At 43.5% G+C, this 16,010-nt stretch overlaps 2 protein-coding genes across 4 annotated transcripts; one reads left to right on the top strand and one right to left on the bottom strand.

Moving 5' to 3' along the window:
• Positions 1-321: 321 nt before the first annotated feature.
• Positions 322-4,751, top strand: si:ch211-222n4.2 (uncharacterized protein LOC101885505 homolog). Of its 3 annotated transcripts, none has more exons than XM_048259717.1 (7): positions 322-644; positions 1,311-1,358; positions 1,706-1,817; positions 2,930-3,149; positions 3,835-3,935; positions 4,015-4,074; positions 4,482-4,751. In XM_048259717.1, the coding sequence occupies exons 1-7, from the start codon at positions 335-337 to the stop codon at positions 4,675-4,677; spliced, it is 1,047 nt and encodes a 348-aa protein (XP_048115674.1). In that variant the 5' UTR covers positions 322-334; the 3' UTR covers positions 4,678-4,751. The 3 variants fall into 3 exon arrangements, with proteins under 3 accessions (XP_048115674.1, XP_048115673.1, XP_048115672.1); XM_048259716.1 differs by having other exon boundaries at positions 1,682-1,817; positions 4,018-4,074; XM_048259715.1 differs by having other exon boundaries at positions 1,682-1,817.
• Positions 4,752-4,774: 23 nt separating this feature from the next.
• On the bottom strand, positions 4,775-12,932 carry med15 (mediator complex subunit 15). The gene is made up of 18 exons (XM_048258260.1): positions 12,744-12,932; positions 11,862-11,949; positions 11,716-11,767; positions 11,596-11,619; positions 11,348-11,491; positions 10,541-10,912; positions 10,018-10,373; positions 9,672-9,716; positions 8,327-8,428; positions 7,626-7,747; positions 7,262-7,395; positions 6,963-7,097; positions 6,796-6,859; positions 6,624-6,690; positions 6,308-6,468; positions 6,037-6,203; positions 5,765-5,863; positions 4,775-5,596 (listed from the first exon to the last, which is right to left on the bottom strand). The coding sequence occupies exons 1-18, from the start codon at positions 12,818-12,820 to the stop codon at positions 5,460-5,462; spliced, it is 2,346 nt and encodes a 781-aa protein (XP_048114217.1). The 5' UTR covers positions 12,821-12,932; the 3' UTR covers positions 4,775-5,459.
• Between the last annotated feature and the right edge of the window lie 3,078 nt (positions 12,933-16,010).

Here is a 16,010-nt window from a genome sequence, read left to right as displayed (position 1 = left end):
CAATAATGTAGGTAAATTGACATCTTCAGCCTGCCCTACACCACTCCGGTTGCAAGGGACAACAGGTTTAAATGTTGGCCGTCATGGCAACATGAATAAACGGGAAGAGTAATACTACGCATAGTTGAAATAGTGAAGATGTCCACGAAAATGTAATCTTAGGTAACGACTCTAGTCAAGTCGAAAAGCAAACCTCGATATGGATCTGAAACGATCTGTGAACATGCCTGAAAAGAACATTGTGTCTAGCACTTGAATGATGGAGTGACACTATTATGAAGTAATAGTCAAGGTGATTGATTTGTCTAGTCACGTCTCTGCCTTAGTTCAAGAAATGCTGAACACCAAGGTGCCGCCACTGGGAAAAGGCGCTTGCCATGTCAAGTTGTCTGCTACTGTGATAGTATTAGACGGGCCATGCCATACAATATTACCATCGACACCAACTCGGCTCTCCGGCACTCAGCTGCCAAAGTTGAGTCCACGCGGCGAAGACGCGGGCGTTCCGCCTGGTCCTGCATTCAGCGACGCGGATATGAGAGTTGCATCACTGGAGAGGGATATTCAGTTCTTACAACAGCAGCACAGACACACCCTGCATCAACTTCATGCCGAAATCGATAGTCTCAAAAGTCAAAACAAAGGTGAGATACGTTTAAATAGTGGTGAGCTCTTACACTGAATTTCGCCTAATGTTACTAAAAGTTGGAATTCCTGGCTTTGCAGAGGTTCTTGTGCGCGCGCGAGCTCGTGTAACTAGTTATTGAAATCACGTGTTATCCAATGGAAGAGAAAGAATGTCAGATTGAGGTGTTGTATGGTTGCGCACTGGTAGTTTGAGATAGAAAATAACTGTTTAAGTAATTTAATTTCCCATACATTCTTAATGATGGATAGTTCCCAAAGTGAACTGAGGATGAGACAGACGCTGAATGATGTGACACCTTATATTTGCTGTTCACGATGGGTTGCCTGGTGACGAGAAGTTATTGAAGGAGGGTGAATGCAGTCAATTGTGTCTGTAAGCCCCCATGTAGGCACTGTGGGTGGCAAAGCGTGGTATCACGTTACTAAACAGGCCAGCCCTCTCTCTCAGTATGGCTTCAGCTTTCAGATCCATCAGGAGATTTTTTTCAATCCAGTTTAAAAGAAGCAAAAGGATTATCTTCCGAGGACCCCGATGAAGCATTAATAGGCATACATGATACCGTTGTTCAGCAAGAGTGCTTTTACAAGAGATTAAATGCTGTTGTGTGTTTTATACACCAAGCCACAATGACATGTCTCTCCTGTTACTAACAACGGGCCAGAACTGCAGTTCAAGCTGATCATGGAGCCACTGAAGTCATACAGAAAAGGTAAGTGATGACGCATCCCCCTTGTCAGACTTTTCTGAATTTTAATCACTGTCCCACACTGGATAGAAGTCCACTTAGGTTACCCTCCCACATTGACATGACTGGAATATAGGCCTACTAAGAATGTACTAATCCAAGAGGTCGTGTGGGTGGTAATAAAATATCCATATTAAATATGGCTTCATAGCTGTTTGCAGACTTTTGCACTTCTAATCTTTTTCTGGTGCAGTTTGTGAAAAGTGGTCATATATGACATTCTCGTGGACCATGAGATCCATACATAATAAACTCATGCAAGTCTTAAATAACAGTACTGTTTCCAGTGCTGATGGATGCGTTCTCTACAGGCTCGAGCTACAGAGGTCAAAGGCCTCAGCCAGAGGGCCAGAGGTTCCTGCCAGATAGAGGAATCATCCTGGAGCAAGATCCCAGTACTCCACAAGAAAAGACTGGTGTCAGGTACCACCAGGGTGCTGTGTGTGGTGGTTGTCTTTTTCTGTGCTGTACTTTGTTGTGCTGTGTGTGATGGTTGTCTTTTTCTGTGCTGTACTTTGTTTACCAGTGATTCTTCCAACTCATATAACCCTTCTACTGTGCATGTTGTCTATATTTTCTCTGCTCTACATACATTTAGTTGGTGGCACTCTAAATTAGCCAAACACCTTCATGTGTTAAACATTTTTAGAAAGATATATAAAAGATCAAAGATAGGCCTGTTAGGCAAGTCCCTCCACTCGGCGGCCATATTGCAACGAATTATGGGCACTTTTCGGGCATCTATTTCGGGAAGAACTGTGCATGCGCCAACCTCGCCCCAGCTGCGAGATCACAACACATGATTGGCACGATGTATTCACATGTCAACTTTTGGCGGCGGAAGGGGAAGAATATGTGTAGACGACTGCCATATATTTGTATTACAAACTAACCCCATACATTTCTATTGGAGATTCTGTGAGTGCTGTATCTCCTCATTAGAAAGTCTCTGTCATTACATATCAGTGGCTCTGATTTTCCAAGTGTGCTTGGGACAGATATAGATTATAAAAGTGTTTTTCAACCTTTTTTGTGCCACGGCACACTTTTGACACTTAAAATGTCCCACGGCACACTAACATCCTGTGTGAAGAAAAAATAAACATACCATAGCCTAAAATTTCAAATAATACACAGATATGGTAGGTGACTATATCTAATTTAATTGTTGTTATGAACTGGATATGTGATGATTCTGTGAATACTGGATATGGGGCCCCCGTACAATGCCTGCATACCACAAATAGTGCAATCATACAATCAATGATAGCATGTGGTTATAAATTCTTTGATGCAACAGTTGCTTTTCTGGACCAGTGAGTGACATTTGGGTGATTTTCTGCGGCACACCTGATGATCTCTCACGGCACACTAGTGTGCCCCGGCACAGTGGTTGAAAAACACTGGATTATAAGAACATACACAGATCATAACATACAGAGAGTGCTCATGTATCATTGAGGATTACATTTTTTTGTGGACATGCCTGTACATCTGTGCTTCTGTATTATACTCTCAACTCTTGTCCGTGTCAGTGGTACTGAAAATCCAGCTGCAGTCCCCTCTGAAAGTGCAGAAGGGCCCAAGCCGTCCAAGCAGGGCAGCCGGTCGGAGTTGATGGGGGGTCTCATTACCTCCCTGCAGCCCCTGATGATCCAGTGCAGCCCCTCCCAGCCCCCACGCCCCCCCACCCTGCAGGAGTGTGAGGTCCTCATACGACAGCTCTACAACGCCAACAGCTTACAGTCACAGGAGGTCAGTGCCAGATCTGCCCAACACTGGTCTCAGTAAGCCAGAGAATTGTATTATGCCTTTGGAGAGACTTTGGCTTAGACAAAGGAAGTTGGAATGATTGCTGTTAAGCTATTGCACTCGTATTTCAGGATATTGAGTAGATACAGATTCAAATATGATTACTCTGAATATACTCCACCCTTTAAGATTGGGAGTTTAGCAGTGTCAGAGGTTTAGCAGTTTTCAACCCAATGCCAAAACCCTGCCTCTGGTTATAGACCTGACATAACACACCAGACAAAGGAGATACCCCAGAAAGGCTTGATCAGTGACATTTGTAACTTAACACTGTTGAACAATAGCTCTCTGTAGGCAGGGATGAGGGCCAATGCAAGGTTAGGTTAGTCCAACAATAACCTTTTTGCATAATAATTATCCACAGCACATGTCTAGGTATGATAAAGGTCAGATAGATTGTTTACACTGAACTCACTGACACCAGAGTTGTGGCTACTATAGTCTTCTCAAAAGCCAGTCTTGCATCGTAATTAAAAGAGAAATCCCATAAATGCTGCAGTAAGTACACTGACAAGTGAGGGTTCTCTTACAGGATAAATCTCTTATGTCCTCTTCATTGAATGCCAGTACAGAAATGATCCCATAACTCACTGTCGTACCTGTTCTGTGGTTTGTGCCCTGTTCTTAGATTTTGCACATTAAGGCAGTCCTAAGAGATATCATCTTCAGTAGAAAAATCACCCCCGAGAACTACATCATAACAAAAGCCTACCTGAGCAGTGGAGACAGGTATTGTAATTAACACCACCGTTTTGTTTCCCTCCTGTTACATTCATGTAATGGGGAGTCATTTCAATATCTCTTCCAGCAGAGCTGGGGATACAGCGAGGTTTCCAAATCTACCTTTCCGTCAACTCCAAAAGAGACTGTAAGCAATTTCTCAAGTGTTCCAGACATCACCAGCCTAGTTAACCAACTATAGTTATCAGGGAGTTGCTTTCACCATTGTTAAAAATGACACACCGTTTTGTAATTTCAGTGCATCTTCTCTGAATAAACTACTTAGCCTGTAATATGGTGTTCTTTCCATACAGCATCATCCTTTTAGTACACATACATTTAATGGTCACGTATACGACTTGGGAGAGACTAGAAGGTTGCATGTACTGTAATCCCGAATTGTGTGGGAAAATCACTTATGTTGGTAAAGCAGATCAACAAAACAAGCTTCATACACACACTAATCTTGTGGCATTTTCATGAGTGTTACATGACTGAATATGCCACTAAATTCCCCTCTAATGCACCATGCTCTCTCCATCTCTCCCTGGGTAGCCCTGTTTCCCAGGCAAGTGTGGCTAAGAGAGTGATCCTTCCTGCCCTGAGGCAAAGCCAGGGCACCAGTGTGGCAGAGAGACAGAGGAGAGCGCAAGCCGTCAGGGGACATCTGAAGAGGACTGTACACAAAGACAGCACCCAGAGGGCAACAGCTGCGTTAAAGCACCCATACCAAAACTTCAACACAGGCTAAGGGACATCTCAGGGCACCGTTACAGATCCTTATAGAGGTCTGGTTTCATATTCATATTAAATGTTATGTCATGAATGAACGACAGTGACTTTGTGACTGAAATTTACCTCAAGTGAACATAAAAGTATTTATTTATGCAAATAAAAAAAAAAGAGGAAAATTTATATTTTTTTACACTCCAAGGTTTACACAGCAAAATGGACCCAAAGAGTAATACACATTTTTCATCACAATTCCCTTGTGAATCACCTGTTCAAGAACCTTCAGTCTCACATAGTGCCGGGCACTGCTATTGTATATTTGTGGGTTGGGTTGACTATGAGAGCATTTTGTGTCAGTTGTAGTAGGCACTGGGAAGAGAGTTGATGTGGGTTTACCTACAGACATTAAAATGTGATCTGCACCACTCCTCTGAAGTGAAGCAGAATCCTTTTCTTGTGCAGAATGAAACCGATGCCTGACGATAGCAGAACGCTAAAAGCAATGGAACCGACTGTGGCTGAAATTCAATATTATCCAGTCCTGAGGCCTTAAAGGCTAACCCAGATCTGGCTTAATAGAACATCTTAGAGAAGCTGCGGTGACTGTAGGAATAACGTCCATATTTAATTCATGATGACACGGTGCAGATGAGGAGAAAGTGAGCCTGATACATTATTCGTTTAATCAGTCACGTCGAGCTGTTTTATGGATGTAGGCCCTGGTGATGTGGGGTGCTCACTGGAGACTGGAGGTGGACTTGCTAAACTACAGGGAGACAGGCCGGAGGGTGTCTGCTTCTCTCAGGCCACAGTTAAGCACGCTTGTCTCACACTCTGGGCCCACGTATTCAGCACCGCCGTCACAGAGTGTTTGTCAGGCAGCTGCAGGAGTTTGGTGGTCATATTCCTGTGGACCTTCTGCAGGAAAGGGTTGGCTCCTGGTGACAGAAATGCAAAGATGATTCAATACAATTCAACTTCTCTCTATAGCCTTCTCCCAAGTGTTAAGGAATCATTTGGATGGAATGGTGACCTACTCAGTTTACCTAATCACTCATTGTTGGTCCACCATTGACCATGCCGGAGGAGACAGTCATTTTTCTTACCATATTGTTGGCTATCGTCTGCCCACTGTGGACTCTGATCAGGGTAGTCTGCTGGTATGCTAAGCTGAAGAGGAGGTACACTTGGGAGGTTCTTGTCATCTAGGAGGATCCAGGGCAAAATTAGAACAGGATAAAACCAAAGCTCACCACCAAAGACACTATAACCGCCATCATATCAGCTAGACATAACATTAGATTCAATGCAAATGTCCTTGTAGCACCACCAGAAACTCAAAACTAAAGCAAAGGACGCAGAGCTGTTGAGAACTCGCCTAGTTTGCAGATTAGGTGCACAGTGCCATTGTTACTGCAGTAGGACGGATCGAGGTTGACCAGGAACTTGGAGTTGAGGCGGGCCACTTCTCCCTGGAGGATGCTGGGAATTGTCTGACGCTCATCATCTTCATGTTTGCGTTTCCGTGAGGGAATTGAGGGCCCTCTATGAGAGGAAGAGACAAACGCAGGAATGTGGTGAAACATTCATGATGAATAAATTCATATTTTAGAAAAGTGGTACTTTCAAGCTTGTGACTGACTACTTACGTAATTGGTGGACCATGGATTGCAGTCATTGCTGGGGCGAATGTCCTATAAAGGGAGTGGTTGAACACTGGAGAGCGGATGTTTGCAAGGACAGCATCGAGCAGAGGCTGGCAAAGGTACTGCTTTTTTGTGGTAGGCACTGGAGGAGGAGGAGGGGTAGGCTGGGAAATAGAGACAAAGAAAAGTCATGAGTATGCAAAGACTCCCGTGAACTCCAGTAAAACAGTTCTTAAAACATTCTGATCACGTTAAGACTGCGAAAAGTAAAAAGTAGTCGGCAGACAGTGGCTATCAAATATTACGGCCACGGCCTTACCACAGCCATGTCATTCTTCAGCTTTTCCAAGGCAATTTCACACTTCTGTAATGTCTTCAGGGGACATCTGGAAAATTAAGCACTGGATAAGAGATCACGGAACAAATGCGAGAAATGTCTGCTATGCCAGCAGACACCCAAAACTGCTGAATATGAATGAACGCAGTTTCACCTTGTGTTGGGGTCAGTCAGGATGTTTAGCAGGCTTTTCATCTTGCTCAGATCTTTTTTGCGATCTGTAGAGAGAGAGAAATAGATAGATACGAGAGGCTCACAGTAAAGGTGTGACATTCATTATCTCGGATCAATCAAAAAGTGGAGGACACCGTGGAGCCTTACCTTCATTTTTGTCGATTTTGTTAATCATCCTGCGCAGGGGCTCTATGTATTTGGACAACTGCTTCAGCTTGTCCATGTACAGCTGGTCCTCTGACTGGTTGGCTCCAGCTGGACTCATGACAGAGTTGGGGTTGCCTGGGATACGGCAAACGGAAACAAAATGAAATGCTTCACACAAGGTCCTCATTATTTGTGCAGATTTAGCAGAAGTAGGAGCAGGGCAAGACAGTAGATATATACAGATTTACATCACACTATACCCCACTGTAAATATACTTCAGTTCAGGAATGTGGCTCACCTGGCGTGTTGAGCGGTCCAGGAGAGGGTACTTGGAGGGGGTAGCTCTGAGGGGTTCGTCCTGGAACAGGGCTTGGGGAAGGTTGGGGAGAGGGACTAGGCTGGAACCCCCCAGGAGAGGGTGTGGGACCCGAACTGAAGGGGGTGAAGCAAGACTCAAATTAGTAGACTGCCACTGTTCATCAAATGCCCTTTACTAATAAAGAAATGATTCAATGGAAATAACTAACTAAACAAATACATATTAAACAGAGAAAAACATTTCTTCACAGAAAGAATCTGAAAGTGATGTCACTTCAGTTAACTGTTGCCACATTTTGCTGTTGTGTGTGGCTTTCTGACGTCCGCTGGAGGTTGGTCTTCACCTGACGGAGTTGGGCTGGGAGGACGGCGGCTGTGGTGAGGGCTGGGGCTGGGGGGGAGGGGGCATGGACTGAGGCGTCTGCACCTGGACCGGGGAGGGGGACGACATCATCTGCTGTTGGGGCTGCAAAGGGAGAGAGGGAGCGGATGAGAGATCACAGTGCTCGAGATGTTTTCAGGGTGTTGGTCTTTCAAACTCAGAAGGGACCTTGGCAGAGTTGACAGGAGACTCCATAGCTGAAACCCTGAGGGACAGGGACAGGATATGATGTAGTCGTTAATGTAACCATCGTCTCTTACTACTCTGCGTGTGCCCACCAAAACCAACTGGCAAACTACTTAATCTGTCAGGAAAACAAGTACACATTAGCTCACCAAGCTGTACAATTATCCTATTAGCATATGCCTCTGCTTATTTGCAAGACCATCTGGAATTGGGTTTGCTTGTACCAGGCCTTTTAGCTGATTTTTGTTAAGCGTTTAATGTATGACAAACTACCAGACTGCTGAACCGATACATGCCTACCGCCTACATGAAACCTTCACATTGGCATTAACGTAACACTGTTGGATTGGAGAAAGGCGGAGGCAGCCAAGCTCCCTCAAGGGCAGTGGCCCCGCTACACAACAGGGCCAGAGAACAAGGTGGCATCTCATAGGAGCCCTGGCACGGACTGTGCCAGTGCACCTGAGCGTGAAGTACCTGTGGCATCTGCGGTCCTCCTATTGGTGCGGGGGCCTGGGGGATGGCTGGGGCCGGAGCGCGAGGCAACCGTGGAATTTGCATCCCAGTACGGGGCATCATCTTGAAGGACAACAAGAGGGGACAACAGATATGTCACCAGCCAAAACATAAACGCAGCACCATTAGCAGGAATGAGAGAGAAAACCATGCACACACACAAACATATATACACACGCACACACACACACACACACACAAAGCTATGCTATATCATCACAGCAGACACACACACATGCAGATTCACACCCAAGCAAATTAATTCATTCAGCAAACACATGTATATTAGGGCTGCAATGAATGATTATTTTGATAGTGAATTAATCTGTCAATTATTTTCATGGTTTATTGATTAGTTGTTTAATTGATACATTTTAGAAGAATCATAGAAGAGCAAGGTAAGTAGAAAATATCTAAGTGTAAGAAGCTGTAATCACCACATTTTGAGACATTTTCCTTCCAAAAATGACCCAAACAGATTAATCAATTACCAAAATAGTTGGCGATTAATGTAATAGCTGGCCACTAATAGATTAATCTATTAATTGTTGCAGCCCTAATGTATATAGACAAATATCAAAGGCATCAAGAGTGAAAAGGAGAAACAAAACTAAACTAAACTACACAAATGGTGTTTCTTAATAGAAATGTTAATAAATTAGCCAATGCATGCATGCTTATCCTAACTTCACAGAGCAAGTACAGGGCAAAATGAGGAACACCCTGTGGTAAGGTACCTTGCTCTCAAGGGCTGTGCTAGATCAACATCCCTGCAGTTAGGCATTCATTCTGATGATTTAGTTAGTATATAAAGAACGTTTCCTTGAGTGACTCATATTCCCCTTGTAGCACTACTACAGTGGCAGCAGTATTCAATCATTTATGGCTTGAGAGCCTGGCCATATTAGCGCTTCTAAGCAGCTTTCAGAAAGAAAATAAAAATGTAGCATCTCTCAAAAGTGCACGTGTAAGATGCATCAATAATGCAATGCAGAGCTAGCATGCAGTGCTACTTTTGTTGACACAAACAAACGATGCAAAAAGAAAAGGACAAAATCAAAAGACAAAAATCTCATAAAGCAGAGATAATGCCGTTGGGGTGGGCAGGTGTTTTTTGGCAATAGGTAATACATCTTTGTGCTTCTATCCTAGAGAAGCTGTTTATTTTCTAACACAAGCCCATATAAGCCCATATAAACTGCAATACACAAAAAACACAGTTGGGCTACTGCACTGCTCACCTAAAGCGCATGCATAAGCTCTGGGTGCATTTTTATATCACATCTGGCAACTCATGGGGTCTTACCTGACCAGCCAGCTGTGCCTGAGCTTGCTGGACCTGCTGGAACCTCTGGCCTGCTGAAGTTCACTGTGCCAACAAACACACCTGCACACACACACACACACACACACAAACAACACACACACACACACACACACACACACAAAAGGAGCATGATGCAAGCAGCTAAGTGTCTTTGCAAATCAATATACACAGTAAAAAGGAATATGCAATAGCATGCAAATGAAGCGTACAATTCTTTAATCTATTTCTACCCCCTCTTCATTCACACACACCTACAGTTCAACTTAAAACTAGCTTGTGGCTAGGATACAATCCTCATCCAGCACAGGCCAATGCTGATGTTTACCTGCATGGCCTGAATCTTAAGCTGCTGTTGCTGCTGCTGTTGCTGTTGTTGCTGCTGCTGTTGCTGTTGCTGCTGCAGGCTGAGCGTGCTGATAGGCTGGTGCTGTCCTGGGGGCATCTGCCCAGCCAGGGACTGGGGCACCATAGACTGCTGCTGGGGGTGCGACGGCATTTGGGTGGGCTGAGGCTGCGACACCTGAGCTTGCTGCTGCTGCTGCTGCTGCTGCTGTTGCTGTTGCTGCTGCTGTACCATGTGCTGAATGGACTGGGCCTGAGCTTGGGCTTGAGCCTGGGCCTGTGCTTGGGCTTGAGCTAGGTGGAGCATCTGCTGCTGCTGCTGAGTCGGGACTGATGCATCTGCAAAGGAGAATTAAGGCATGTAAACTGGTGCAATGCCAAGTATGTTTTTTAATTCTATTGTATACTTGAGGCAATATCATATGTCTGCTGATAATACACACAGAGGCAGGATTCACCACTGCACATACCGATGCTGCATCCTTAAATGTTATTGTTTAAACCACTGTCAGTGATCCCCAGAGTGCTTGCCTGATTCTGCTGCTGTTGGTTTTGTGCCTGCTGCTGCTGGTTCTGATGCTGGAGCTGCTGGTTCTGGTGGTGTTGCTGTTGCTGTTGCTGTTGCTGTTGCTGTTGCTGCTGCTGCTGTTGTTGCTGCAGCTGCTGCAGCTTCAGCACCTGGAACTGTTGCTGCTGTAGGGCTGACTGCTGTTGCTGCTGTTGTTGCTGCTGCTGCTGCTGCTGCTGCTGCTGCTGTTGCTGCTGCTGCGCTGCCTGGAAGTGCTGGAACTGGATAGACTGCTGCTGCTGCTGCTGTTGCTGTTGCTGCTGCTGCTGAGCCATCTGCTGCTGGAGCTGGAGCTGCCCTGGACCCCCTACTGCAGTAATACAGGGTACCAGTGGGGGTAGGTGGGGAAAGGAGGGATAGGGGAAAAGGGGAGGAATTGTGCCATATTTACTAGTGTAAGAAATGTTTGAACTTGTAACAGTAATCCGAATCTCTTTCTAGAGACCAATGACATGCAATAACTACCTCAACAGATTTATACATCTAAAAGACTTTGTCATTGCAGTCATTACCACAGAGGAAGTAACTAGTAGTGGACCATTCAGTGTGGCTGGACTAGCATGCACAACAAATGAAATATATTGGATGTGGCCTACAAACAGTGCTTTAGATACCTGGTGGAAAGTCATTACAGCGTTCACCTCCGCAGTCAGATACACAACAAAAGCATGCCAGCAAGTAATGCAACATAAAACACTACTCTTTTATTAATATAGCATCAAACACTTAAAAGGGATAGCCTTACTGGGCTGCTGATTTCCGGCTTGCATTGCGTGCTGTCCCATTTGCATCTGACCCATAGCACCCATGGCCATAGGGGCTCCCGTGGGGCGAGGGCCCATGCCGATGCCAGGGCCTCCTGTTAGGGTCTGCAGGGCATTCATAGGGTCTAAAGTAAAAGAAAAAAAAAAAAAAAAACACACAATAGTTATCATGAAAGATGCTAAGAGTCTCCGTCTTCAAAACTGATTGAGGATGCTTTGATTCTTATACCTGGGCCACCTTGTTGCTTCTTATCTAAAACACAAAATGAACAATTTGGTTACAATTTCAATAGTTTTAAACAAATTCCCAGCACAGTAATAAAAAGATTGCATATGTTTGGAAACTTACGAATGTCCCTAAAGTGAATAATGAGCCTTGCAACCAGAGACAAATATTCCTCCTGTCCAACAGGTCAAAAATACACAATTTAGATTTGCATATTAGAAAAGGGATTTTTTTTTCTTTCAGAAATTTCAAAGCAGGTTTTTACTCACCCTCGTTTTTGCTTTTACGTAAACATGATTCTCCATGTCCTGACTGCTCTTGGTGTGAGGGGTTCCAGCTTTTCGCATTGCATCCTCACTGTGAAGAGGATCATCAGTGCAAAAGATACAGTAATTGAGGCTTTATGGTAATGATAATATCATGGCAATAATGCATTAGTTTCTTTGCTTATTTGTTTGTTCAGTGGTAGAGCTGCTGTCCCAATGAAAATTTTAGGGTTAGCACATTGGCCTAACAAGCCACAGCAAGAACTCAAATAGTTGACGTGAAGTCTGCTCAAGTGCATTCAAGTTTCATTCAGTCTGTTAGCTACGTAGCTACAGCTAACTTGAGTAGCCAGCTAGGTTAGCTAGGCAATAGCATCACAGAAAGTCCTCAGGAATTACTGACCTTATGGTTAAAGTGTAATACGTATACATTTGGGATAATAGTATAATTTAATTTATATTTTCCAACATGGTTCTAAGGGTGCATGGGGTCAGTCATACAGACAACTATGATCTAACGTAGCTAGCTAGCTCGGCTAACGTTACCAAGCTAGTTGATACAGTTCACAAATGACATGAAGACCTCTGGCTAAGTATCAATATTAAAGAGCTAAAACTGAAAGAAATGCCAGTGTAGGGGATGATGTACTAGACTTCTGTGCTACCCCACAGTGAACGGTGTAGTTAAGCAAACTGTGTGTAGCATGCAAGACTCGCCAGACAGGATGCTTCTCCCGTAACGTTACGTTAACAGCAGTTCATGGTGGGGATCTCGAAGAGGCCTGAGTTAGCTAGACTACAACATTATAAAGTATTTCTAAAACACACTGGTTAGCTTCCATTTACATGCGCTATATGTTTACGTTAAAGCTGTTAATGTCTTACATTTGAGCAACAACTTTCTGTCGGAATCCTTGACTCCTCCAATCACTGTCTGGTCCTGGAACATCCATGCCTGACATCGGTTTCAGAACTATGGCTATCTGAGTAACCCGTGCAAACAACTGACTGTAGCACGAGCAGAGATCTACACATAATGGAGTGGCCCCACTGCTCTGTAGGCATTGCTATGCGTAATCTACTAAGCGCACATCTATGTCCGTGTTTTTTGTGACGTCAGAAGAAACATCCGGCCGCAAAACCCGAAATTGACTTCATTTAGATTACCTAGAAACACTAAAGCTTCATCAAAAATAAGTAAATAAATAAATAAATAGGGCGGTATATTTCTTCAATACAAATACGTAAACAAATTCGTACTGCAGTGGTAGGCCACAGGGAAATGTGCGTTCACCTTTACACTGTGAATCATGGCATGTAGTTTTGCGGGGTGCATTAGGGATGGACAGGAGGGAGTACAGGGGCCTGGTTGAGGATTTTGTGAAACACCAAGGTCAAAGGCCAAGCCAAGGCAGTGGTGGGTGGAGTTCAGGAGGTCTCTGCTACAAGTCGCCATTGAGGTGGTCCATGAAAGTAAAGACCTACAAGCTGGAGCTGTACCTAGACAACAAACATGCCCTTTACAGACTAAGGAAGGGGGTGGCAGAGCAGGATCCATTTCTTGAGGAGTCTGCGGTGCTTTAAAATGTGAAGAAAACTCAGAGTTCTCTCCAATGCTGTGGTGTGATGTTGGGGCAGCATTCAGAAGAGGGATGCTGATGGGCGAATATAGACTAGCCTGGCCCCACCCACCTAGATCTTCTTTCAGGGAAATCTAGTCTGGACACCATACGTTTCCTACAGACAAGAAAAATGTCAGGCCAATCAGCAACGAGAGGGGAAGACAAAACCGAAAATTATTGTGATAAGTTGGCAAAATGCAGAAATGTACTTACAGCAAAGGTAGACCCACATACATGACTGTTGATGCTGTTTATTGTCAGCTTGTAAAGTTTAGGCGAAGTAGGAAATAACGTTAGAAATCTCTGGTAAATGTGATCGGTAGCCTAAGGCTGGACCAATGATTTCAAAGTTAGTGCCCGTTCCGATGCAAGTGTTGGAAACTAATCCCAATCATGAGTCACTATAGACTCTATTCACTTCGTGAATGAGTTTGGATGTTTCCAGGCTACGAATAGACAGGCTGGTGAGGAAAACTAGCTCTGTGACTGGCACTGAGCTGGAGTCTATAACATCAGTGGTGGAGAAAAGGACGCCCCCCATTGGGCACGAGTCTGCCTCTCTCTAGGCCCCTTCCATATCATGCCAAGCTACACTCAAACATTTGTTTTTTTGTATTATTCTTTTTTTTTTACTTTATGATATTTGTTTATTCATTTTGTTTACCTTTTTGTGTTTCATATCAGACACAGTATTATTGCGCTGGTAATATCTTTGCACTGTTTACTTTTTACAATGCCTCCATGGCACACACTCTACCACAACATCTCACTGCATCACTTCCACTTATGCATACTACATCACAGTGTCAGTTCCCTGCCTGAAATGTGAATATATGGTGGAGAGACTATCATCTCACAATTGTTTCTCCATTGTATTTCCATCCACACTATTTCTTGTGCTCTGTGTGTATTTTTTAATAAGCTACTGGATGGCTACATTTCCCTTGGGATAAATAAGGAATATCTATCTATCTATCTATCTATCTATCTATCTATCTATGTTACGCTACTTGATTTTAGAGGAACTACATGTTTAATATCCAGTTCCTCCTTAAATCGAAGGTAAACGTGTCAGCAGGTTTGTTACATTGAATGAATACATTGGGAAAGGAACACAACAAGACCACTGTAGTACCTTAACTCATTTAGGCTCTACTTGACAGTCTTCTTCCTTCCTGTGTAACAGTGACACCTCTGAGGGGAACTTCCTTCCGCCTTGCTCGGAATTGCCCTGTGCTGATCAAACTGTTTCCTGCTTAAAGAAGAAATTACTCAGCACCTCAGAGTACCAAGCTGATACAGTAGCCAGTCCTGGTTAGTGCAGTTACCAAACCCTCATCTCCCTCATGCCTCTTATATAATTCCAGCATGGTTGTAAAATTTGGTGTCATTTAGGATCCTTACAGAATTGTAATGCTTCTTGACAAATAAACACTGAATTGCGCAACGCGTTATTTCACCTCCCTTCACACCATGAGCCCATTTTACATTGACTTTAATTATAACATTAAGCATTATTGCATGTGTTATGCTTACCAAATATTTATTAAGGTGACCATTAAAATAAAATCACATCAGCAGGCTAGCCCTAACATTTGCAAAAGCGATGGTGGATTTGTGCTCAGTGTCAGTCCAGAGACTATAGTTAGGAGGGACCATTTGTGCTAGTTTCATTTGGTTTGTGTGTTTTGATACTGTCATTGCCTAACTGTGAATGCACAGCAGGAAGAATGAAAGAGAAAAGGCAAAGGGCTTTCTCTTAATTGTCTTCAATTTGTTGCACCACTGAAGCAGAGATGAACTGGCAGGCTTTAAGCAACTGAGACAAGGCAGAAATAGATGCAGATCTATTAACATTCAAGACAGTGTCACAGAGATGAGGTGACCAGGCGTGCTGCCAGCCTCCCCTCATAGGGTATTGTCATAGATGTCTCATCTCAAAGGAGAGGAGGAAGTTCAAAGAAGCTCTTTGTCAATGTTTACTGCCTCTTTCAAGTCATAGTGGACTGAAATCATTGACCATTCAGGCTGTTCATGATGATTCCTTTTGATTCAGACAAAGAAAACACTAATTGTATGATAGGCTTGTTTACATACACAGTGAATAAAAAGTTAGTCTAACATTGAAAACAGATTTGAGTAGAAAGGAAGATGCATGGTTTTGCTGTTCAATTATTCTCTCTGGTTCTGTATTTTACGCTAGTGAATTGCATGAATTGGCAGTAAGACTGTAGCCTATCCTATATGCTATGTAGCCATATGTATGCCTATGGAATGTACTGTAGGTATGTTCAACAAAAACATATATTAATATAGGCTATAATTATGTTTGAATGCATATAAACAAAATGAAACACAATAGATAAAAGAACACACTGACAAGGAATAAAGAATAAACTGATTAAACACGTATTATACCCCATATTGATAGCCTGAACAGTATAATAGGCTCAGGTTGAGGGACCAAAATGTCCAATATGTATTGTTTATGGATCACGTGCTTAATCAACATTAGGCTAATAATTTAGTT

Source organism: Alosa alosa, chromosome 12, assembly GCF_017589495.1.
Source record: "Alosa alosa isolate M-15738 ecotype Scorff River chromosome 12, AALO_Geno_1.1, whole genome shotgun sequence".
Taxonomy (NCBI): Eukaryota; Metazoa; Chordata; class Actinopteri; order Clupeiformes; family Clupeidae; genus Alosa; species Alosa alosa.
Note: the sequence above shows the minus strand (reverse complement) of the source record. Positions and strands in the feature narration are given on the sequence as shown.